The following is a 24,339-nucleotide window of genomic DNA, read 5'->3' as shown; positions in this document are numbered from 1 at the left end:
AGGCATCTTGCCCAAGAGGCTGGCATTGAACTCCACCTCTAGCGTTCATGCTGTCCTCTCCAGACTCTTCAAGGGCAAAGTATAAAAATGTCTTAATACTCTAATTCCAGTATAATGCTTTGCACATGCAAGGTTATCAATAAGGGTTCAATAAACACATTCAAAAGGAAAGCAAATTGGCTTCATGATAAAAGAAGCCAAAATAAAGCGTGGAAAGTAAATATATAAATATGAAAAGGGAAAGTAATCATTTTTGAAAAGTTACTGAATATTAATGCCAAATTGACAGAGTTATTTTAATGTTGGCACAAAATCTAAAGTGTCAAAAAGAAAAAGAAACAGATATTCTGCTAAGTTGCCAGAGCACACTGACTACAAACCCATCTATCCATCTTCCTCAGTATTCTACAGAATATAGGTTATTTTCACTGTAGTTCAGCATTTCCTGGAGTTCTGCATTTTACTAAAGGGTATTGTAAAAATAAAAATATGATGGAGTAGTGTTTGGAGTCAAACAATGTTGGGAAAGTTAGGCTAAAGAAGATGCTTGCTTTCTTTGACTATGTGTCTCCTCAGAGCCTGTGATACACTGATGTGTGTTGGAGTTCTCCAAGAAGAGCCATGAGATACAGTGTGACCCAAATGCGTTTGACCACAGAACCTTTTTTTTTTTTTTTCAAAGAACATCTCACACGACAGGTATTCATAGAGAGCACACTCTGGGAGATAGTGTCCTAGATTCTTAGCTGCCATTATCAGTCACTTCACAGAGGTGCCTGAGAAGGAACATGCTGACCATCCATGCAGTAACACGCGGCAGCAAAAATCTGAAATGACATCTCATATCAGCGTTGCCTTAAAATGATGGAACAGGTAACCCATTCTCATAAAAAAATGCCTCATAAAATATTGGGAAGAGCATAGGCTAGGGAACTTTTCTCCACATCTTACCAGCTGTGTGATTTGGGGCAAAACATTTCTCAGCAGAGAAACTGAGTATGTCCATCCCCACCAAAGCTGGGGATATCTCCTAAACTGTCTGAACCCCAAGTCCACGGGGACATCTAGTCTTAAAGGACTTGGGTGATGCCCTCTGATATGGGAAATGGTCCTTTGCCTCCCTAAGTTCCTGCAGCACCTGCTCACCTCCTAGGTCTTTGAGAAAGATGAGATCATCAGGCATGATAATCAGCTTTCTGTCTCTCTACCAAATATAGTAACAGCCACCCCCAATCTCTTTTCCAACATCCTCAGAAGATAAGGAATTCTTCTGCCAATCAACCCTTCAACCAAGCCACTTCAAGATGCTTCTACTTTTTCCAGCATTCTCCAGAATCTTTAGGACTCTTTCTCTACTGGCTCCGTCTCTTCTGCCTACATGCAAGTTCAAGTACCTTCAATCCTAAAACAGACACCCAAAACAAAATACCCCACCTCTTACCCACAGTCTTCTCTAGATATTATCTAAATTATCTTCTTCTCTTCCAAAAGCATCAAACAATTCCCTCTTTAAGCACCCGATTTTTTTTCAGGTTTAGTGATACCGCACTTCTTTGGTGTCCCTTCAACTTATCTAATCACATGGTCTCTGTCTCCTCCAGGGGTGCCAGCTCCTGGACTGACTCCTTAAAAATCGTTTTCCCCCAGAATTTGAGCCTCCGTCAATTTCTCCCTTGATTTACTTTTTCTAAATGATCTATGTATGACTGATATCCACATTTCCATATATCAACCCAACTTTTCCCCTAAGCTTCCGATTCATATATGGGATCATCCATTGGACAAATTTTACCTGGAAGTCCCTTTAGTATTACTACTTCACACTCAGCAGGAACGAACAGAATCTCACTTACACGTCTACTGTTTCGGTGGCACAGGTCCTGTGCATTGTGATTAGGAGAGAATGCCTGGGTTCGCATTACAGCCCCAGCACTTTCCAGGTGTGACGCCGAGTAAGTCCCTTAATCACTTCTGAAGAAGACAGAGATGAGCACCATCCAGGGCAGCACCTTGCCCAGTACCTGAGCCTGTAAGCGAGTTGTCAGTGGGAGTCACTAGCATCAGTATTATTTCCCACTCAGGTTTTCTCTCCTGAATTTCCTCCATTTCTTATCTCATTTGGGCTTCCCAAGTGGCAGTAATGGTAAAGAGCCTGCCTGCCAGTGCAGGAAATATAAGAGGCTTTGGTCCATAGGATCATAAACAGTCAGACACAACTGAAGCGACTTAGCATGCAAGCACTTATCTCTCTCCTTTGGAGATGCCAGCATCTATCATCAGCAGCATGCAGGCCAGCAACCCAGGAGCTGTATCTGACTACCTCCCTCTCACTCCACCCAGACTACCAATTACAAGTCCAGTAGGTTTCTGTCTCCGACACATCTCCCAAGTCCCACCCTCCTCTCCGACTCTTCAACCAGTGCCCGAATTCAGGCTCTCGCCCTCTCTCCTTTGAGCACCTCCTCTCCAGCCTCAAATCCCCTAAGAGTCGTTCAAGTCACTCCCATCCTGAATACACACCAGTCTGACACCCTTGATGACTTAAGATAAAACTCACGGGCTTCCCGGATGGCTCAGTGGTAAAGAATCTGCCTGCCAAGCAGGAGACACAGGTTCAGTTCCCAGGTTGGGAATATCCCCTGGAGAAGGAAATGGCAACCCACTCCAGTATTCTTGCCTGGAAAATCCCACAGACAGAGGAGCCTGGTGGGCTACAGTCCATGGGGTTGCAAAGAACTGGATATGACTGAGCACACACACACTCAAGATGAGGGACTTTCCTGGGTCCAGGGGCTAAGACTCTGCTCCCAATGCAGGGGGACCAGGCTTAACCCCTGGCCATGGACAGAGGGGCCTGGAGGGCTACAGTCCATAGGGCACAAAGAGTTGGACATGACTGAAATGACTGAGCATGCACACACAGGGAACTAGATCCCATCTGCGGTCAAATAAATAAACAAATACATGTTTTTTTAATTAAAAAATAGATGAAATAGAAATATTGAAGCGTAGAGATTATTTCAGTGTTTTAATGGGACTAATAACAGAATATGTGTGGTGCCTAGGGTCCCATTCTTGCTCGGGCACGTGATGACCATGACCATGAATGACCTCCGTCATTGTCCTCAAGAAAGGCTGCACTTTTGGACTCTTGGGCTGAAGGGACTTCCAGCAAACACCCCTGGGCTTCTACAGCAGCCAAGCTTAGTTGTCTCTGAGACTAGTTTCACAGCTCTTCTTACAGGGAAGGGTAGTACATGAGCCATAAAAAGCTTGCTGGGGCTCCAGGGGAAACTGCTGTTCTGATAAGAGGAATAGGCTTTTTGGACACCATCCTTCCCCTCTTCTTTCTGCGGGGCCCAGAAATATGAAGCCTGAAGCTGTGAGAGCTGTGGAGGGGCTAAAAAGGTCAAGAGAGCGTCCAAGGTGCTGGCCTCAATGCCCCTGTGTGCTTGTGACTGGACTCCAGGGAGAAAGAAATGTGCCCGAGGACCTCACAGTCAATCTGGAGGGCTCACTGGGCAGGGTAAACTTTTTGTTTTGAGGAGGGAGAGCTGGAGAGGAAGACAGCTGCAAATTCTCTCCTCAAAAAACACCGATACAGTATGCTAACACATATATATGGAATTTAGAAAGATGGTAACGATGACCCTATATGCGACAGCAAAAGAGAAAGAGATGTATAGAATAGTCTCTAGGACTCCGTGGGAGAAGGCAAGGGTGGGATGATTTGAGAGAATAGCATTGAAACATGTATATTATCATATGTGAAACAGATCGCCAGTCCAGGTTCGATGCATGAGACAGGGTGCTCAGGGCTGGTGCATTGGGATGACCCTGAGGGATGGGATGGCGAGGGAGGTGGGAGGGGGTTCAGGATGGAGAACACATGTACACCCATGGCTGATTCATGTCAATGTATGGCAAAAACCACCACAATATTGTAAAGTAATTAGCCTCCAATTAAAATAAATAAGTTAAAAAAAATTCTCTCCTCGGAATGACTCTGTCGTAAAGAAGTCTCAAAAAATTAGGAAGCCCGAGCTGAAGTCACAGCATATTAACACCACACACTCTTCCCAGGTTTTCACAGCTCCAGCTCCAGACTAACAAAGCCTATAATTAGTGCTCTGCCCCATCAGTCCTGGGTGTTCATTGGAAGGACTGATGTTGAGGCTGAAAGTCCAATACTTTGGCCACCTGATGCAAAGAGCTGACTCATTGGAAAAGACCCTGATGTTGGGAAAGAGTGAGGGCAGGAGGAGAAGGGGACGACAGAGGATGAGATGGTTGGATGGCATCACCGACTCGATGGACATGGGTTTGGGTGAACTCTGGGAGCTGGTGATGGACAGGGAGGCCTGGCGTGCTGTGGTTCATGGGGTCGCAAAGAGTCGGACATGACTGAGCGACTGAACTGAACTGAACTGAACTGAACCCCTGCCTTCCACGATGTCTGGTGGCTGCAGGCTCAGAGGTGGAGAGAGGGAAAAGGCCCCATAGATGACCGGGCACATGTTCCACACATACCCACCTCCTCCAGGTCATTAACACCCCCCACGTGACCCTCAGAGGTGGCTGTGCACTGCCAGCCTCTAATGAATGAGCTATCAGAGCTCTGAGTACAAGCGAGGGACGCGCTGGCCCAGGAAAAGCAGCAGCCCCATGCTCACCTCCTTTCTCTGCCTGGGGAAGCCAGCATGCAATGGGTTAAATCTGGGACCATCTGAGAGGCTATTTAATTAAATATTTAAAAAGAAAGAAACTCAATTTGAAGGCGGAATCACTTATAAATAAATCCCATGACCCTAGGTTCTGAGGACAGCCACGGAAGAAATCTCCAGGGTATTAAGGCAACCCAGCTCAGCTTATATAAAGTCACAAGGAAAGAAAAAGGAGCAATAACAAAGAAGTGCAAACTGGAAGCACATATGTGTGGTTATTTTCTCTGTATTTTTAATAAGACAATAGGTCTCTCTATAGTTACACTCTTGGAAATAGTATATAAATTGATCTTTGTTGATAAATCTGGTTTAAACACTCTAAGATAAATATTTGAAGACTCTTATGAGTCCCATATTTTTTATGAAGTATTCTCTTTTCTGTTTTTTAAATCACTTTGTCACATTCTAGGTTTCTTGAAATTGAAGTACACTTGCATATACAAACCTGTGCACTGAATTGCATTTCTGATTCATGTTCAATACTTGTCTCTTCTTATTATAGCAATTATTGTTTTTAATTGAAGTGGAGTCGATTTACAACACTGTGCAAGTTACAGGTATACTGGGTAGTGACTCCCTGTCTTTGCAGAATATACTCAATCAAATATTACACGATGGTGGGTATAATCCCCTCTGCTACGCAGTAAGACCTCGTTGCTTGCCTAGTTTATATGTAGCAGTTTGTTAATCCCATGCCCTTCATTTGTCTCTCTTCCCTCTTCTCTCTTCTCTTTGGCAACCACAAGGTTTTCTTTTTTTCCATGACTCTGTTTTGCATATCCATTCGTCTTATTTTCTAGATTCTATATGAGTAATATTATACAGTATTTGTCTTCATCTGACATTTAACTAAGCATAATATTTTCTAGGCGCATCTATGTTGCTTCAAATGGTAGTATTCCATTCTTTGTATGGCTGAGTAATATTCCACCATCACACACACACACACACACGCACACACACGCACACACACACACACACACACACGCACACGCACACACACGCACACGCACACGCACACGCATGTTAATTCTATCATTTGTTGATGGGCGTTTGGGTTGCTTCCACATCTTGCCTATTGTATACAAACAGCGCTGCTGAAGCCCTGGTGAGTATGTATCTTCTTAAGTTAGTGTTTTCGAGTGTTTGGGGGTTACACATTCAGGAGTTGAACTGCTGGATCACTTGGTAGTATTCGTTTCAAAAATCTTTTTAAGGAAGCTCCATACTGTTTTCCACAGTGGGTGTACCAACATACGTTCTCACCAACAGCGTCAGAGGGCTCCCTTTTCTCTACATCCTCTTCAACACTTACTTGCAGATTTTTGATGATGGCCACTGTGATAGGTATAGGACAACACTTCACTGTGGTTCTGATTTGCATTTCTCTAATAAGCAGGGATGCTGAGCTTCTTTCCATGTTCCTATTGACCATCTCTATGTTTTCTTTGGAAAATGTCTGTTCAAGTCTTTTTACCCGTTTTTGATTGAAGTCAGTGCTTTTTCTTGACATTGACTTACGTGAGATGTATTGTTTTTTAAAACACGCAGATTTTTATCTCAAAGGTAAATCTGCTATTCTTCCTCCGCCTCACCTTTCTGCTGAAGGAACAAATGTAGCACTGTGTCTTTTTTTTATAAAAAGACAAGACTGAGCGCTTACTGCAGTGGAAGCTGTGGTCTGCTGCCCAGACTGTCTGCGCTTAGGACGGAGGCATCCTTGTCCCCGATGCTGGGAGCATTGGCGGCTCATGGCCCTCAGGGGTTTATCCTCAGCCATAGAGACTCAGCTAACTAGGTACCCTCTCCCTGGGGGTAGCCTACGGTCAATGACAGTCCACGTTAGAATATAAAGGGCCTATGCCCTTGCCTCAAGACTGGCCAACCCTGAAGGCACGGTCCGGCTCCAGCGGGCACAGTGGGACCCCCTGATGCCTTTGCTCACGGAGCTCAGCTCCTCTCTCTGTCTGACACTGACCCCTGCACTCCTGCTCAGATGGTGACCCCGAGATCGCGCCCCAGAAATCTCGTTTCACACAGCTCTCCTTCTCAGAGTCTGTGTCCTAGAAACCTGATCTAAGACAGTCATCTTATTCTTCCTGAGACTTTCATTATTATAATTCTTTTATGAGTGATTGTGGGAGAAGATCTGAGACCTCAGACATATCCAGTTTAGGGACTAAGCTTCCCTATCACCCACTCACTGCCCGAAATATTTGGTTATAAAGATGAAGGCAAAAAAATCCCCATTAAGTTGAAACAAAACTGGGTATTTATTGACATGTGTGGAGTGATCCTTTTATTATAAATGTGTCAAGGAGGTTTTATTCATATCTAGTTCACACAAGCATGCACAGTTCAGTTCAGTTCAGTCGCTCAGTCGTGTGCGACTCTTTGCAACCCTGTGAATCGCAGCACGACAGGCCTCCCTGTCCATCACCAACTCCCAGAGTTCACCCAGACTCATGTCCATGGAGTCAGTGATGCCATCCAGCCAAGCTTTCACACATACACACAAAAGAAACTGAATGAACTTAAGGAAAGAAACAAAAGTAAATTTTCTTTGTATTTCAAAATATTGTTTAAAAATTAGCTGTGGATTCTTCTTTCACCTGAAGTACCCGTTATTAAAAAATATTAACAATAAGAGTCTACTCCCTAAATGTAATTAAACAGTGTTATTTCACTTTGCCTAACACGCGAGAACAGTTAAATTAGTTTTCCCTTTTCTCATTGCACAATTGGGATAACAAACAATTCTGTGTAGAACTCAATCGCCGCACTGATATTTTTTATTCTGACTGAGGGATCTCTTTTCTCCTCTCCCTCTTCTCTTCTCTCTTTAAACAATTTCCCCACATTTATGTGTGAAATCATGTTGTAAGCTCAAGTAAACACAAACTGTATTCCTCAAGTGATCAGCAGTCTTAGATTTTTTTCCCTAGGGCAGTATGCATTTTTAGTTGTGATTTTAATCCTTTTAATTATATTTATTCCTACAGATCAGTGATTTTACATCGATGACTCCATGTTGTGCTCACTTTTCCCCCCTCCTTTTCCTGCTTGGCTCCCTTTCATTTTGCTTCTCTTGGCTTCATTTTGCCCATATTTCCACCATGGATCCCACATCAACACCAATGTGTGAGCTTCATAGTTTTTTTCTGAACTCACAATACTTTACTGATCTGTGCACATGCACATTTACACACACATATATGGATTTTGCATACACGCTTCCGTATTTTGTTTTCTCACCACCTCTCTTGAAGTCATCTGGTTTAGGTCAGATTCAGTCCATTATGTGACTATGTCACAGTATCTCCAGCCCTTCCCCTACTGAAAGTTGCTTACTCTTAGGACGTTTTTGTCACCATACACAATGCTGCAGTAAATAATGCCCACTTTTTAAAAGTGGATTTTAAGATTTTAAATATCACTGGTATAGATTTCTAAAGGTGAAATTGCAGGGTCAAAGGACATATGTCTTTTTAATATGAACAGATACGCCAAATTGTTTTCCAGGTTATCAAGTTGCATATATATCAGCAATGTGTGTTTTTCTCTACATCCATTAACATTTTATGCCAACTGGGCTCACTTTTATTATACCAGATCTTTGCCTGACTAGGCAAATGATTTATGGATGTTTGGCATTGTGTCACACCCGCCTTAGCCTGTAGAGTGGTACAGGGACTGTATGTGATTAATCCCAGTTCCAGCCAACTGTTAAAGTACAATTCCAGGAAATACACCTGTACCACTTTGCAATTATAAGCCATGGTATCATGACTGTCATGAGCAGAGCTTGCACATGGCACTCACCAATGACATACTCCACCCTGAAGAGATCCCTTCTGGGGTCATAGGGACGATTGAAGTCGATCTGAATGTAGAAAGACTGTCCTCTACGAACGATCAGCTTGTCGTTGCTGTATTTGTCGGTATGGTGATCCACTTTGTTGCTGTCCCACCTCTCCTTGAACAGGTGAACATTCGTGACATTAAGGTAGTCTGTACACAAAGAAACAATCAAGGAAAACATTGAGTAATTTTGGTTTAAACACACACTCAGACAAACAAGATTATTTTTCCCAAAGATGCGAGGTAATAGGTTTATTAGATAAAACTCTATACAGGGGGCTGGTAGATCTCAGAATCGGTCTCTTGTGGCATCCTTGCATTCAAAGAAGATTTTTAAAAAGCCTTTTCCCCTTCCGACCCTACTTCAGATCCCACTTCGGGTGTAAGAGGGCAGTGATGGTGATGCCTAGCGTACAGGTCTAGATACAGAGAAGCCAGGACTCAAGGCAAGGCTTCACGCCCGAGTCTCACACTGCTGTTCATCCAGTCAGCTGTTTCCCACAATGACTACAGCGTCTCTACGGTGGAAAAAGCAGGGAATAACAGGTTTCAATTTTTTATCTTTAAAAGGGGAGGGATCAAATCTGACAAAGCTTCCAAGGGATGTTCTAAGGACAGATCAGATCAGATCAGTCTCTCAGTCGTGTCCGACTCTTTGCGACCCCATGAATTGCAGCACGCCAGGCCTCCCTGTCCATCACCAACTCCCGGAGTTCACTCAGACTCATGTCCATCGAGTCAGTGATACCATCCAGCCATCTCATCCTCTGTCGTCCCCTTCTCCTCCTGCCCCCAATCCCTCCTGGCATCAGAGTCTTTTCCAATGAGTCAACTCTTCGCATGAGGTGGCCAAAGTACTGGAGTTTCAGCTTTAGTATCATTCCTTCCAAAGAGATCCCAGGGCTGATCTCCTTCAGAATGGACTGGTTAGATCTCCTTGCAGTCCAAGTAGACCATTAATCCAAAATTCTCCTCTTATTCAGGAAGGGTAAACCTCCTTTTCCATAATTCTAAAAGGAGATCTTGTCCTTCAAAAGCAGGAAACAGAGGGAACAGGCGTAGGGGAAGCATGTTAGTGTTTCTATGAGGGAGGTAGGATTGTTTCCACATTGCACAGGCAGAAACAAGCTTCGCATTTGCCTGGCTACCAACCGACCAATCTGGAAGCAAACCCTGGTGTGATGCCAAAATCTTCAGGTTTTTCCTCTGATGTGTGGAATCGGGAGTGTAAATGTCAGTTATATATTTATCTGAGACATGATAACACTGGATGAAAGTTAGATCTCCTTTAGGTTTTTTTCCCCATTTTGTCTGCAACGATTATTGATGTGATGGTAACTCCAGTTACCCAACTACAGTGCAGTTTAGAAGATCTAGTCTAAATATGGGCTTCCCTTGTGGCTCGGTGGTAAAGAATCTGCCTGCAAAGCAGAAGACCTGGGTCCAATCACTGGATTGGGAAGATCCCCCTAGAGAAGGGAATGGATACCCACTCCAGTGTTCTTGCCTGGAGAATCCCATGGACAGAGAAGCCTGGCAGGCTGTAGCCCATGGGATCTAAAAATAGAGTTCTGTGTATGCATTTGGGGTTCTAAAGGGCCACAGGGGAGAGAAAACTGGGTGAGGGGTAGGAGAGGGTGTCCTGCCATCGTGACTTGCCTCTCTTTTCCTGACCATGGGGGGAGGGAGTCCTGCCATCTTGACTTCTCTCCCTTTTCCTGACCGTGCCAGCTACATGGTTTGTGCTCACTCAGTGTAGACAGGGTGCTGGGGCTTCAACCCTGTAAGACTCAGTGGCTTCCTTTGCTTTTACACAGGAGTCTTGAGCAGGATGTCTGGTCCCCTCTGAGCTCATTTTGTCTCATAGGCAAAACAGAGAAATTGGGTTCATTAAGATACTCTATAGTTCTGAAGTCTAGGAGTCCCTGAAACACCTGGGATTATTTCAAAGTCCAGGTAATCCTGAGTTTGATCTCAGCTCTCATCATTACTTAGGTCAGGGAGGTTACCTCTCAGAAGCTGAGTTTTCTCACCTTTAAAACGAAGACACTAATTTCTTGAGAATGCCTACAAAGATTCATCGTCCTCACAGGAGAATGACGTTATGCCTGGGACCAGAGGCTTCTCTGTGGCTCGCTGACTATGAACTGTGATGGAGTTATTTTGTATTTCGCATGGTGTGGTCCTCAGCGAGCTATTCTGACTGTGACACTGAAGCACACGGAAAGCCCAAGGTGCAGTTTTGCATTTGCAGCATCTCAGAACCCTGCTGTAGTGCACAGTCCCCGGAAGTGCAGTTTCGTTCCTTTAGGAGGCTGTGGGCTGAAGACGTTTATTTCTACACGTCTCTCTTCCAAGCTGCCTTCCCCTTAAGTTCTCTGGTCTTATTAAGGTCAAAATCCCCAGTGTAAAACTAGCTTCAGAAAGAGCTGAAGAATCATGAAAGTCCCACTTGAGAAGGACCTCAGAAACCAACTCATTTGGCCCTCTTTCTTAGCATCTTGACTTTTAATAATTTTTTTTTAATGTCTAAAAATCTAATTCCTCAGAGAAGAGTTTAACCGCTCTCCATTCATCAGCACCAGTGGAAGGAATATACTGATGTTATAGCATCACAGACTCTCAGAGGGTAGAGGTATTGCTAGGCCATCTGGTAGACCTGCTGTATTAAACACCTCCATGAAAACCCTCATACTTAGGCTTTGAGTCTCCATCTGAACAGGGAACCCAGTATCATATAAAGCAAACAGTTTATTTTTATATAATCCAGTTATTTGAAAAATCCTTATAAAATGAACTGACATCTGCTTCCTTATAATTTTTGTAACTATAGATTCTGGTTCTAACTTCTGCATAAATATAGAATATGTTCTATTCGTTTCATCTGGCACTCTTTCTGTATATAAAGACTACTGTGAGTGTTCCTCTGAGTAAAGCATTCTCTAAGCCTTCAGTGTTCTTTAAGAAATTATTTCTAGACCTTTTACCTGCTCTGACATATATATGCCCCATTTTATGAAGTTCTCTCTTGTAGTGTTTTTCCTAGAATTAACTACATCTTTGGTTAGGGTTTTTCCAGTGAAAACCAATGAGGCCACTGCATCTTCCAAAATAAACTTCTGTGATTTCAGTCCAAAATACCATTAGTGTTTTGGATACTCTTATTGTTGATTTACATTAAGCATGTGGTGAAGCAAAACTTTAAAAATACATTCTGATGTCACTTCCGTCAGTAGTCGATTAAAACTCAGTCAGATTCCTATAAGTCACTTACTTGTGTTGTTATTTAACCATTTCTATCAATGCAAATTTTTTTTTCTTTTTAGCCTAATTTTAGGGCCTTACTTGTTTCACATTAAATTTTATCTTATTGTATTAGGTTAATTGTTCCAAATTCTTAAGCTAATTTTAGACCCTAAGTATATATTCAATTCTTTACCATCTTAGCCACCCAGAAGGCAGCCACTGTAGGAGACATAAGAGATGCAGGTTCGTCCCTGGGCTGGAAGATCCCATGGAGGAGGGGATGCAACCCACTCAAGTACTCTTGCCTGGAGAGTCCCATGGACAGAGCAGAGGAGCCTGGCTGGCTGCAGTCCACGGGTAGCAAAGAGTCAGACACAACCGAAGTGACTTAGCATGCAGGCATATATACTCAATACATTTAATGTCCTTCCTAACTTCTTGTCCTCCGGGAGTTTAACAGTATGCAATTTTACGCTGTCAGTCAAGACATGGATATAGATACATTAGGTCACTGCTAAACAAATACAAATGCACAGTGGTAGATACGGAAAAGTGAACAGGTAATTATGATACAGTGTCATGAAAAAGTAAAACGCTCTGATAAATGAAAGGAATGATGAGTGGGGGAGGGTTTCTGGCCAGGAGCCCCTAACACAGACTATGGGGGACTCAGGAAGCTTTCTGGAAGAACTGAGGTATAAGCAGGGGTCAGAAAGTTGAGCGAGTTTTCCAGGTAGAAAGAGAGGTGGGAGAGAAAGGAGGATGAGCGGAGACTGAGGGGAGAGAGTGCATGGTTTACTTTGAAAGTGGAAAGGTGGAGACGTCCCAGATGGTCCGGCGGCTAAGACTCCACGCTCCCAATGCAGGGCCCCAGGTGAAGTCCCTGGTCCAGGGAACTAGATCCTGCATGTGGCAACGGAGGTCTTGCACGGTCAAAATCAATGTTTTTTTGAAACAAAGCTGAAAAGTGATTGGTTGACTGGAGGGTTGCAATGCGACCACCGTGGATGAGAAGGCAGCAAGCCTTGAAGTCCCTGTCAAGGAGTTTGGACTCTTAACTGCACTGGGAATCCAGTGAAGAACCTGAGCTAGCAGATGCATATGGTTAGATGGATGCAGAGACAACCGGAAACCGCCTCTTCTGGTGACAGAGAGGAAAACAGACTGGAGGGGGGCGGTGCTGGAGGCAGAAAGGTCGGCTGGCAGGCTGTCGGGGCGGCCTTCCAGGTGAGGTGGGGAGAGTCCAGTCTACGTGTAGAGTCACACCTGATCCCAGAGCACCGCCAGGATCTGCTCAGCGCTTGCCACCCCTCCCTGCATGATGACCTGCCCCTAAAAATGAGTGGTTTCCCGAGCAGCTCCGCCTGTGTGGACAAACAAAGCCAGAGAGAGAGATGCAAGTCCTTCTTTGCTACCAGGCTCTCGGTGGCTCTCGTTCTCATTGCAAATGAAAACCCTGGCTTTCCAGTTCCACACCCCAGTCTGAAGAACCTGGTTAGTGTCTAGTGAGTCTGACTGAAGTCAGTTCATCCTTGCGTAGCATCATGAAGTTCTAGTTCTATCGGATGTACATGTGGGATTGAAGGAATAGCCAGGGTTAAATCCGTTTGGGAAGTGCTGATTTAACCAGAGTTAATCAGGATTCTTGAGCTTCCCTGGTGGCTCAGTGGCAAACAATTCGCCTGCCAATGCAGAAGGCATGTGTTCAATCCTTAGGTCAGGGAAGATCCCCTGGAGGAGGACACGGAAACCCACTCCAGTATTCTTGCCTGGAGAATCCCAGGGACAGAGGAGCCTGGTGGGCTACAGTCCATGGGGTCGCAAAGACTCAGACAAGACTGAAACGACTTAGCACGCACACACAATCAGGGTTCTTGCAAAATTTGTGCGGGACTGTCGTAGGCTGCTGTGTACTGCAAACCTCCTACAGGCAGACTGCTTTCCGAAGTTGAGTGGCCATGGGAAGTATTTTTGTGTGAGTGGAGGATTTTTCAGAATATGTTTTGGGAGATACATCACTAGTTGTGCAACGCTGAGAAGTTATTTAATCTGAGTCCAGTTTTCTTATTTTTAGAAAGGCAATGAAATGCCTCATAGGGTTGGTGTGATCACTAAATGAAAAAGAAAAAGCACATATAAAACACTTTAGCACAGTATCTGGCACATAGTAAAATCTCGAAATTATTATTATATTGTTATTAGTATACTCGGAGAAGCAGAATAGCACAGTGGATAAGAGCATGGATTCTGGACCCAGACTGCCTCGACCCAGGTCTCAGTTCTGACACGGACTATCTCTGTGACTTTGGACAAGTTACATAGACCTGTGCCTCCGCTTTCTCATCTGCAGAATGACGGCGGTGAGGAGATTCAATAAGACGATGCTCCTCAGCAGACAGGCCTGCCTTTCTTTTCTTGAATTTCTACATGTGGAGGGAGTCATTTTCTCGTCCAGATTTTCAGAATATGTTTTTCTTCTTAAAAATGTCTATTATCACCAGCCACTTAGTATCACCCTAATATAGGTGATTTTATCTAGGGGTCTGTAAGCCCCTTAAGGACCAGACTGTGTCTTAATCATCTTGTTACTGAGCCTGAAAACCTGAAGTCACTCAGTCCTGTCCAACTCTTTGCAACCCCATGGACTATAGAGTCCACGGAATTCTCCAGGCCAGGATACTGGAGTGGGTTGCCTTTCGCTTCTCCAGGGGATCTTCCCGACCCAGGGATTGAACCCAGGTCTCCCGCATTGCAGGCAGATTCTTTACCAGCTGAGCCACAGGGGAAGCCCTACTGAACCTGGGGTAATATTTTAAAATTTCATAGCAAATATTCCACTTTTCACTTTAAACCAATGTAATAATACCTAAAAATCTGAAACCAGGAGCTGGCTACTCATTTTAAAATAGATCATTCCATTTATCATAGTATTAACCATACGAGTGTTTTAAATGTCATTTATCAGACAGTTTCATTCTCACAATATTCAGGGTGATATATAAATACTGCCAAAGATAATGCAGGGGTTTTGAAATAGGAAGCCTCCAGACCAGCAGTTTTGTTTCAGATTGGAATAAAAATGCCCTGTCTTCACAGCTCACTTAGACCACTCATTACAATGGGTAAAAAAAGTGCGAATGAACTCCTTTGCGTCTGCAAAACTTCAGCTCCCATCCCCACCAATCGTAGTTTTATACCTTTTTCACAGTGAAAACAAGTATATATACTAAATATATGCTAAGAGATACATGAAGAATTTGTTTTAAAATAATGTAGCCCACATTGTTGTGTAATTGACAATGTTTAATTCAAAACATGTCGTTTTTAAAAAATATTGTCCTTTCTAAATGATCTTTATCTTTTCTATTGCAATATCACTCTAAGTCAATGCCTTCAGAAAGAAAGAAAAAAAATTATAGGGAATCACAGTGGTACCCTACGTGGGAAAAAATGAAGTCAATGGTAAGTAAAATTTTCCTATACAATCTCTTAAAAGTTCATGCTAAAATCACTGAAACTAAGAGAAACCTTCCGTTTAAAAAATAAAACAACTAAGCTATGGAATATTAAATGCTCCACTGAAAAGTTGAGAGTTTAAAGAAATAATTTTCTAAAAAAAAATAATAAAGAAATAATTTTCTAGACTGTAGTCAGATGTGTATGATGTGCAGAAGGGCAATGAGCAGGAGAATTTTATTTAGAAGGAGAAGGAAGTGGTAGACCTGTTACTCTCTCTCCAGTATAATCTCCTAATCGGTGGCAGATTTTAGTTTCTTGGGCTCAAAAATCACCGTGGATGGTGAAATTAAAAGCTGCTTGCTCCTTGGAAGAAAAGCTTTGACCAACCAACACAGCATATTAAAAGACAGAGATATCACTTTGCCAACATAGGTCCATATAGTCAAAGCTATGGTTTTTCTAGTAGTCATGTATGGATGTGAGAGCTGGACCATAAAGAAAGCTGAGCACCAAAGAATTGATGCTTTTAAATTGCGGTGTTGGAGAAGACTCATGAGAGTCCCTTGGACAGCAAGGAGATCCAACCAGTCAATCCTAAAGGAAATCAGTCCTGAATATTCATTGGAAGGACTGATTCTGAAGCTGCAATACTTTGGCCACCTGATGCGAAGAGCCGACTCACTGGAAAAGATCCTGATGCTGGGAAATATTGAGGGCAGGAGGAGAAGGAGATGATAGAGAATAAGATGGTTGGATGGCATCACCGATTTAAAGGACATGAGTTTGAACCAACTCCAGGAGATAGTGAAGGACAGGGAAGCCTGGCGTGCTGCAGTCCATGGGTTGCAAAGAGTCAAACATGACTTAGCAACTGAACATCAGCAATCTATAGATTTACTAAGGGTTACCCCACGTCTTGGAGAAGGAGATGAGGTCCCCAGCACCACTGAATGAACCCCTTTTCTTTTACTGCTCACAGCTGGTCACCCACAGACCAATCAAGTATTTTTTTCTTTTAATACCTCATAATTGCAAGGACTCTGCAGATGGTTGTCTGCAGATATGAACACAGGTTGTCATAAGATATCAAGAAAGTGGTATATTTTTCTTGAACCTTTTGCTTGGCATTGCTCCTTCGCACGTAGCAGGGCCTCCGTGAACACTTATTAAGCTGGCATACTGATTCTTGCTTTGTCTACTGGCTTAACAAGACACAGTTTAGATTGAAGGAAACTTCTCATCACCTAGGCTCCATTCGCCACAAACAGGAAATGAATTTGCTTATCCCTGGCCCACTTACTGGCAGAATGGAGCAACTCATTGCTAAGCCACATTTTTTGTCTTTTAGAGAGATATTGTAGCTGGAAACGTGGCAGTTTTCTCTTTCAAAGTGACAGCTTTCAAAAAGTCTACCTAACACAATTTAGCCTAATTCCAAAACATCAGAAAATGGACTGCTAAAAAAAAAAATCTCTCCTCATGAGCCAGCTGCCTCCCTGTCCTCCTACCCTCCTCCTAATAAGAAAAAATTGGATTAAAAGTAGATTATTTTCTCCTTAGTTTGTAAAAATATTCTTCAGAGAATGATTATACCTGTCACAGATGGAACCCTTAAATAAGTTAAGTGTTTAGGTTCATATTCTAGGAATTCCCTAGCGAACTGAGTTCTCCATGCAATCTCTGATAATATAAACGATAGGTATAAACACTGTCTATGAGGAGGTAGGTCTCTTTATTGTGAAAACAGCAGGATAAAGTTTCCTTTCTCATATTCCTTTTGAATACCCAGAATTTTAAACCATCATTCATTAGAATCATTAAAACATTTTCTTAAACAGCTTATTTTTTTTAACTGTGGCTATTAATATTAAAATGTCCTGTACTCTGAGGGACTTCCCCAGTGGTTAAGACTGCATGCTTCCAATGTAGGAGACATGGGTTCAATCCCTGGTTGGGGAACTAAGATCTCACATGCCGTGTGGCATGGCCAAAAAAAAGAAAAGAAAGATGCCCTGTATCCTGAATGTGTAAAACATGCTCAGCAGAAGCTAGAATGAGAAAACTGAGTCTAATGCTCTCTCCAGGGACTAAAACCCCTCTGGTCTGTTTCTCCTCTGGCCTGAAGTATCTCAACAGCCCCCAATGTGCCTCCTTCTCCTCATTTTCTCAACATTAGCATTTTTTTTAATAAACATAATTCTGATCGTGTCACTTGCTAATTAGAATCCTTGGCAAGTGTCCTGTGTCTGGAGGAGGAAAGGTAAGGTCTTCAAAGCCTGTTAGAATGTGATTCTGGCTTACTTTTCCCAGGCACCTCCCCCCTCTATTGTCCTCACTACTTAACACACACTGTTCCCTCTGCTAGAAATGCCCTTCCATGCACTCGTCTGCCCAGAACGCTCTTACTCATCTGCTAAGCCCCAACTCAAGTGTCCGTCCATCATGAAGTGCTCTTCAACCTCTTCCCCAGTCCACTGACACCACTGGTCACTCCTCTCACCTCTTTGTTTCAACCACTAGGTGGACAGTTGCTTGAGGCCAGGGGTTGACTTGTTCATTTTTGTGTCCCCAGAGAGATCTTGGCGTAGTTCCTGACACAATCATTGAACATTTTCCCACAAATCAAGAGAAGTGTGAACTGGTTCTACACAGCATCATCTCTTAATCATACACTGAAGGTCTTTTTTATTCTTTCAGTAATCTTGAACCCAGAGAGGTTTCCTCTGCACGAAGGAGAGACGACCTACTAGTCAATTAGTTATTTTAGTTCTGACGTGGAGGGAGGGGCAGGGAGAGGGGAGATGATCAGAAAGGCACAGACCCCGTTAGCCTGAAAATACCAGATCCTGCCTGCATTTGATTTTCTTTTTTTATAGATTGAGCTTGCTTTCCAGTTTGAATTCAAATTGCATTAGACCTGTCAAATGAGAAGTATAATTACTGCTGCAAATGATCCCTATTGCTGCCAACAGAGAGTTGAACCAGAACAAGAATACAAGCTTATCTTCCGGAACATTAGATCTCCTGCTGAAATAACCTTTGAGACCGGGAAAGCTGTGGAGCGATTTTCAAAAACACCAAATGAGCACGCGGCACAGCCTATTAGAAATAGATGTAAATCCAAACAAGCTGAGGGGATTTTCAGATATTTCTCTCAGCTACAATTGAGTTCAAAGGGGAGCCATGAAGGATCCCTAGAAACACCAGAGAACATCAAACACCACCACGGCCTGGGCTCCACTGTCAGCTCAAACATCTCAGTGTTTCTTACAGCACATGCCGCCATATGGGAGGAACCTTATGTTTGTTTTGAAATACAGGCAAAAATCATTCTTAACCAAATATGCACTGAAGCCCTGCATTAAAAGTGTTGTTGTTTAGTCGCTTGGTCGTGCCTGACTGTTTTTGCAGCCCCATGGACTGTAGCCCACCAGGCTCCTCTTTTCAGGGGATTTCCCAGGCAAGAATACTGGAGTGGGTTGTCATTTCCTTCTCCAGGGGATCATACAGACCCAAAGACTGAACTCGCATCTTCCGCATTGGTAGATGGATTCTTTACTGCTGAGCTACCTGGGAATCCCTATTAAAGGTATTACATACACTCAGTATATATTGTCTACATCCGCTGCCACAGGACTATGCAAAGGGAAAAACTCAGTCCATCTCACAAGAGCAGTTTGCTAAAGGGACACTTTGGAAAACTTCATGAAGCCAAGGAAGAGAGTGAGGCTTAGGACTTTGTTATCCTGGAGGCAGACCCTGATGCTGGGAAAGACTGAGGGCAGGAGAAGGGGTCAGCAGAGGATGAGACGGTTGGATGGCATCACTGATTCAATGGACATGAGTTTGAGCAAACTCCGGGAGATAGTGAAGGACAGAGAAGCCGGGCGTGCTGCAGTCCATGGGGTCACAAAGAGTCGAACACGACTGAGCACCTGAAGATCAACAGTCCTGGAAGCAGTCGTTCTCAGATGGGATGGAGAAGACACAAGTCCTCCACCGGTGGCCGAGAAACCTACAAGAAGCTGGCACTTAAACCCACATGACCAGGTCTTAGCAGGGACTTGGGGAAAAGTAGACATATTTAGTCCCAGATAACCCACTTTTAGTACAATTAAACAGACTTTTGAAATATGAAGGATATTGGGAACTGGCCCTCCTTGATCAGACGATATATATATATACATACTTTTTTTTTTTTTCTGTTCGACTCATCTGGGACTTACTTCTATGCCTCCTGGGCTCACAGGTCCCTCCTCAGTGCATGCAGCACTTAGCTCATCTGTAGAGCTACTAAATGGATACATGTTTATGAAATCAGAAACCTGTTATTAATAAGAAGGTTACAATGACTCTGGGACTGATGAGTCATTCAGTTCTCAAGGGACTGACTGTTCACTGGACACACCCCCCCATACCAAGGCCTGTCATAAGTATCCCAGAATGTCACCCGGGCTGTGGACACATCTGACTGCCAAGCAAATAATGACTGATCTTTCCAAATAAGTCAGTTCAAAACAACTCCCCACCCCTGCCTCCAAAAATAAGCAACCAAAAAATTAGTATTTCTAGATTTTTAAAAAATTGAACTACCCACTCAACTTCTCTGGCAATTTTCTTATTGGCAACATTTTGTTGCATTTTTCATATCTGAGGGTTGCAGGCTACACATATTACCCTTAGATCAAGGCTCCCATGTGTGGGTCCCAGACTTTGCAGAAGTGTGATAATCTACACCTTCTGAATCAGTGAGCACGAATTAATCAAGACTCGCACAGCCACTGGTCATTGAGCCTCATGACAACTGTGAAGTGGATATTGCTCCATTTTGCTGATGGGAAAACTGAGGTTCTGGTCGTTTTCATGACATGTCCCATGGCCCAAAAGTGAGCAAGTGGAAGATGTTGGACAGGACCCTGGGTCTTCTGAGTCCTGGACCAGGGGACACTTTGTGACACCTCACTGCCTCCGTGGCATCTTGCACTTCTTCTGTACCCCTTTCACTTTCTGTTCCCCCAGCCCACTTCTTCCACACCTTGCCCCCTCTCCTGGGTCCCAGAGTCTTCTCTGCAGGAAGGGAATTTTGCTAGAAAACTGAAACAAGATAACTTCTTTGGTTACACCAAGATAACTTGGTTGGTAATTTAACATCTGCACGCTTTCCAATTTTATCTGCATTTAAAAAGAAGAAAGAAGGAAGGAAAGAGAAAGGAAGGAAAGAAGGAAGGAAGGCTCCTAGACTAAGCAGTGAGGATGTGACAAGTGCTTGCTTTGGTCTCAGTCTCCCAACCTATAACACTGCGATTTCGATGAGCTGATTAGCAAGTCCTTTCAAATCAGTTCTGTGGCTCTAACGGTGGCATTTTGGAGTGTGCGGCACCTGGAAGGGAGACAGGGCTCAGCACTCCAGGTTAACACCCTGTCTCGGCCCCTGGACTCGGCGGAAGATGCCCTTCAGTTCTGTGAACCCAAGCTCCCAGTCTGGATGGAGCCCCACGGGTGGTCCTGGGGTTTCTCTCCGTCTTCACAATTAGATATCACGTCAGCTGGACATGATACTAACACAATCAAACCTGCCATCATGCCCAGCTATTCTCCAACTTGCTGGGTTTGTTCATAACCAGCATTGTCCTTGCCCTTCTCTTTCAACCTCTGGTCTCTTTCGGGCCGAGCAGGTTAACCACACCCCACAGGGTGATCGTGGACACCTCCCCTAGAAGGGGGTGTTCACTCCCCGGGGAAACCAACACAGAGCCCCTTCAGGAGCAAAACGGGTTTGGGTCCCTGCATGTTCCCTGCGGGTTTCTGCTCAGGGACATGAGTCTGAGTGTCCCTGCTGTTCCCGAGGGAACGGTGTCTGTGTCACCAAGCCACCGCTGGCATCTGGGCCCCGTGACAGTGGCCAGGGCTGGGAGGGGGTCAGAGCGGCCTGTTGCTCCCAGAGCAAGTCCCTCCGGACGGGCAGAGATGAGAGTAAGGGGCGCAGTCGCCTGCGCCAGGGGCCCCCATCCCTGTTAGACCCCAGCCTCTCTCTCCAGTGAGACGCACAGCAGTGGACACGCGGCCCGGGGTAGGAAGGAGGCGGGAACCAGACAATCGAAATGGCCACGGGGTTTTGGAAGTGGAAAATTCCAGCAAGAGAACATTCTTGGAAACAGACCAGTAGGGCAGCAAGAGGCCTCACCAATGGCCTGCTTCGCAGAGCTGGCCTCCTTGGCATTGCAGCTCTGGTGGTCTAGTCACTCCGTCGTGTCTGACTCTTTTGCGACCCCATGGACTGTAGCCCACCAGGCTCCTCTGTCCATGGGATTCTCCAGGCAAGAATACTGGAGTGGGTTGCCATTTCCTTCCCCAGGGGATCTTCCTGACCCAGGGATCAAAACCTCCTCCCTTGCATTGGCAGGGTGATTCATTACCACTGAGCCACCAGGGAAGCTCTTGACATTACAAAGCGATGAAGTAGCAGAAGTGGGATACAAATCCTGATCTTTGGTGCTTCTACCACTCAAGAGAGGGTTTTGGAGGCCCTTCCTTAAACCAGAGACTGGCAGGGGGCCGCTTTGGTAGGAGCTCAGTGGAGACAGAGGGAGCTGACCCAGCACCCTGGGGGCCAAGGCAGGTGCCCGTACCTTGCGGGTTGAAGCCCCGGGGCACCAGGCCCTGCAGCTCCACAGTGGGGGGGTCGTTCTCTGCTGCGTTGGAGGTGTTGGGGGGGATGGCTCTCCTGCCTCCAAAAGCGGCCCCGGAGGACTCCGACATTCTCAGCCTCACAGGTTCCTTGGGGAGAGAAAAGGAGACACAGACAGGAACGTGAAGCCAGTTACTTTTGCGACAAGGATGCAGAAGTGGAGAAACAGACGTATCTGTCCGTGACGGCTCTTGAGCAACCCATTTTGAGTTTTGCATAAATAAACACTGAGATGTGGCAGGAAGGATAGGTCTAATGACAGAGAACAGCTCCCCAGGGATCTCGGGGGGGGGGGGGGGATTTCGTGTTTGTGAAAACACAGGGAAAGCAGAAGAAAGAGGGCTTATTTGGAGAAATGAAAGCTGTAAAAGATTTTGGAGAGCACGGTCTTTCTCTCATTCCCCCAAAGGGTATCTCTTGGAAGAAACGTTTATGCAGGTGTCTGTGCCCATTTTCTATAGACTGGTGAGGTGTCCTCACTGGAAGAATAAACTCATACACTCACGTCCAAATAAGTGGCATTCTTTCAAACATTCATGCCTGCAAGTTAATGCAGCCAGTATTTATCGAGAGTCCCCTCTGTGCCAGGCTGTGGTTTGGCCAGTTGGGATGCGCAGAGAAGCATACAGAAAGATGCTTGCCCTCAAAGTTGGAGCCTAGGGATGTTTACATTCGAGACCGACGTGGTACAGCAGTGAAGCCGGGAGGGTGTGAGAACGTGGTGGCCACTGCTTTGGAGCCGGGACCCCAGGGAGCAGGACGAGGGAGAGGAGAGTTTGGGAAGGTAACGGGGAGGCGCCTGCGATATTAGAGAGCGCTATAAATAGCCTGTTCGCTAAAAGGACTCCCTCCACGGGGCTAACACTGCCCTTGCCCCAAGCCTGCTTCCCCTTCCTTCCGAGTCCGTAGGGACAAACGCCCGGTTTAAACACCACACCTCCCCGTCGGGGTCCAGTCGGCACTTGTTGACCGAGGGGCCAAATGAAGGGAGACCTTGTCTCCAGCTTTTGGGTTACCCAGTCAGGACTCTGGGTTCTCTGGCTGTTTCCAAAAGCCAGGCACACCCTCTGAAGATGAAGAGCAGCCTTATGGAGGCTCCAGGGAAGGGTGTAAGAAGGTGGGAGGGGAGGGGAGGACCGGAGTCGGGGATAAGCTGTCCAGGGGCTGGCTGAGCAAAGACTGCACGCTGGAGGCCCCGAGCCCCTTCCCGGGGTGCTGGAGTTTGGAAGGAGACAGCAGTGTTTGGAAGTGCCAAGTCTGAGCTGGGGCCCGTAAATACCTGCAGTCCTATTTACAGTGTCTTGTGGGTTACGCGGTGGGGGAGAGGAGAGAGAAGAACTAACAGACGCAGGCAGGACAGAGGCATCCTCTGGTGGGGAGCAGCCGAGGGGGCTGCAAGGTGGCTGAGGGCCGGTGCGTGCGGGGGTGGGGTGGGGCTCCAGGAGAGGGGTGTTGAGCAGTAGCTCCTGGGGAGAGAGGACCAGAGGCTGGGGACCCCCAAGTAGCTGCCAGGTGAGAGAGGCCAGTGCAGGCCGGGCTGGGTGGGTGCAGGTGGGCACAGGCCCCGCCTCCTTGCCAGGTCCGGGGGGCGGGGGAGGTGCTCAAGTTCGGCTCTGCCTGCCGCCCGGGAGAAGGGACGAGAGCTAAGCCATGGACCCAAGTTGCAGCAGGAAGCTGTTCTTACCTGGCCCTCCTCCACCCTCCCCGACCCCTCTGCCTCCCAGCCATTTGCATCCCCTTTCCTTAGTCTGCTCCCCTGTCTGTTGAGGGGGAGACCCCAGAGGCCGTTTTCAGCCAGCAGCGCCTTTAGGGAAGCTTCCCAGGACGGCTACCTGAGAGAGGCCCTAGTTTAGAAGCCGGCGGGGCTGAGTGGATGCAGAGTTAGGGGCGAAGAACCAAGTGGAGCAGCGGGCTGCCTCCGTCCCGGCCCCCTGCTCTCTGAGCACCACCCGAGCATCGAGCATCGTTGGGGAGACCCAGGGGCGGGGGCGGACCGAGGAGGCGGCGGCCCGGGACCCCCGCGTGCAGGGCTGCGGGATGCCGGCAGGCGGGGCGGCGGGCGGCTTACCTGCGCTCCCTCCCGAGGTGCCCCAGCGCGGGCCGGCTCTGGGCGTCTCTGGGGTACTTCCTCAAAAGGACACAGGACCGACAAGAAAGTTGGTTCTTAAATAACTTCCTAAGAGCGCGCCCCCCTCCCGTCCCACAGCGATTTCTCCTCCCACTGCCTGACAGCTGGAGCCAGCGGCGCTCTCTGAGACTCTCTTTACCCCGCCGTCCTGCCGTCACTCCGGCATTGCCTCCCTGCGCCCCTTCTCCCCGTCCTGCTTCTCACCTCCCCCACCTACAATCTGCCGCCCCCTC

At 45.9% G+C, this 24,339-nt stretch overlaps 1 protein-coding gene across 1 annotated transcript in view; it reads right to left on the bottom strand.

The window, feature by feature from the left end:
* F13A1 (coagulation factor XIII A chain) overlaps positions 1-24,119 on the bottom strand; it is a 143,627-nt gene extending 119,508 nt beyond the window's left edge. The window contains exons 1-3 of the mRNA XM_086370908.1: positions 24,047-24,119; positions 21,920-22,067; positions 8,547-8,735 (exon numbers count right to left, since the gene is read on the bottom strand). Of these exons, the coding sequence (XP_086227034.1) occupies positions 8,547-8,735; positions 21,920-22,049 (319 nt within the window). The 5' untranslated portion in view covers positions 22,050-22,067; positions 24,047-24,119. The remainder of the gene's footprint in view (positions 1-8,546; positions 8,736-21,919; positions 22,068-24,046) is intronic.
* Between the last annotated feature and the right edge of the window lie 220 nt (positions 24,120-24,339).

The sequence above is a fragment of the Bos grunniens genome, chromosome 23 (genome assembly GCF_055505025.1).
Source record: "Bos grunniens cultivar Pamir isolate PY7600 chromosome 23, Bosgru_T2T1.0, whole genome shotgun sequence".
In the NCBI taxonomy this organism is placed as follows: Eukaryota; Metazoa; Chordata; class Mammalia; order Artiodactyla; family Bovidae; genus Bos; species Bos grunniens.
This window is presented reverse-complemented; position numbering and strand designations above follow the sequence as displayed.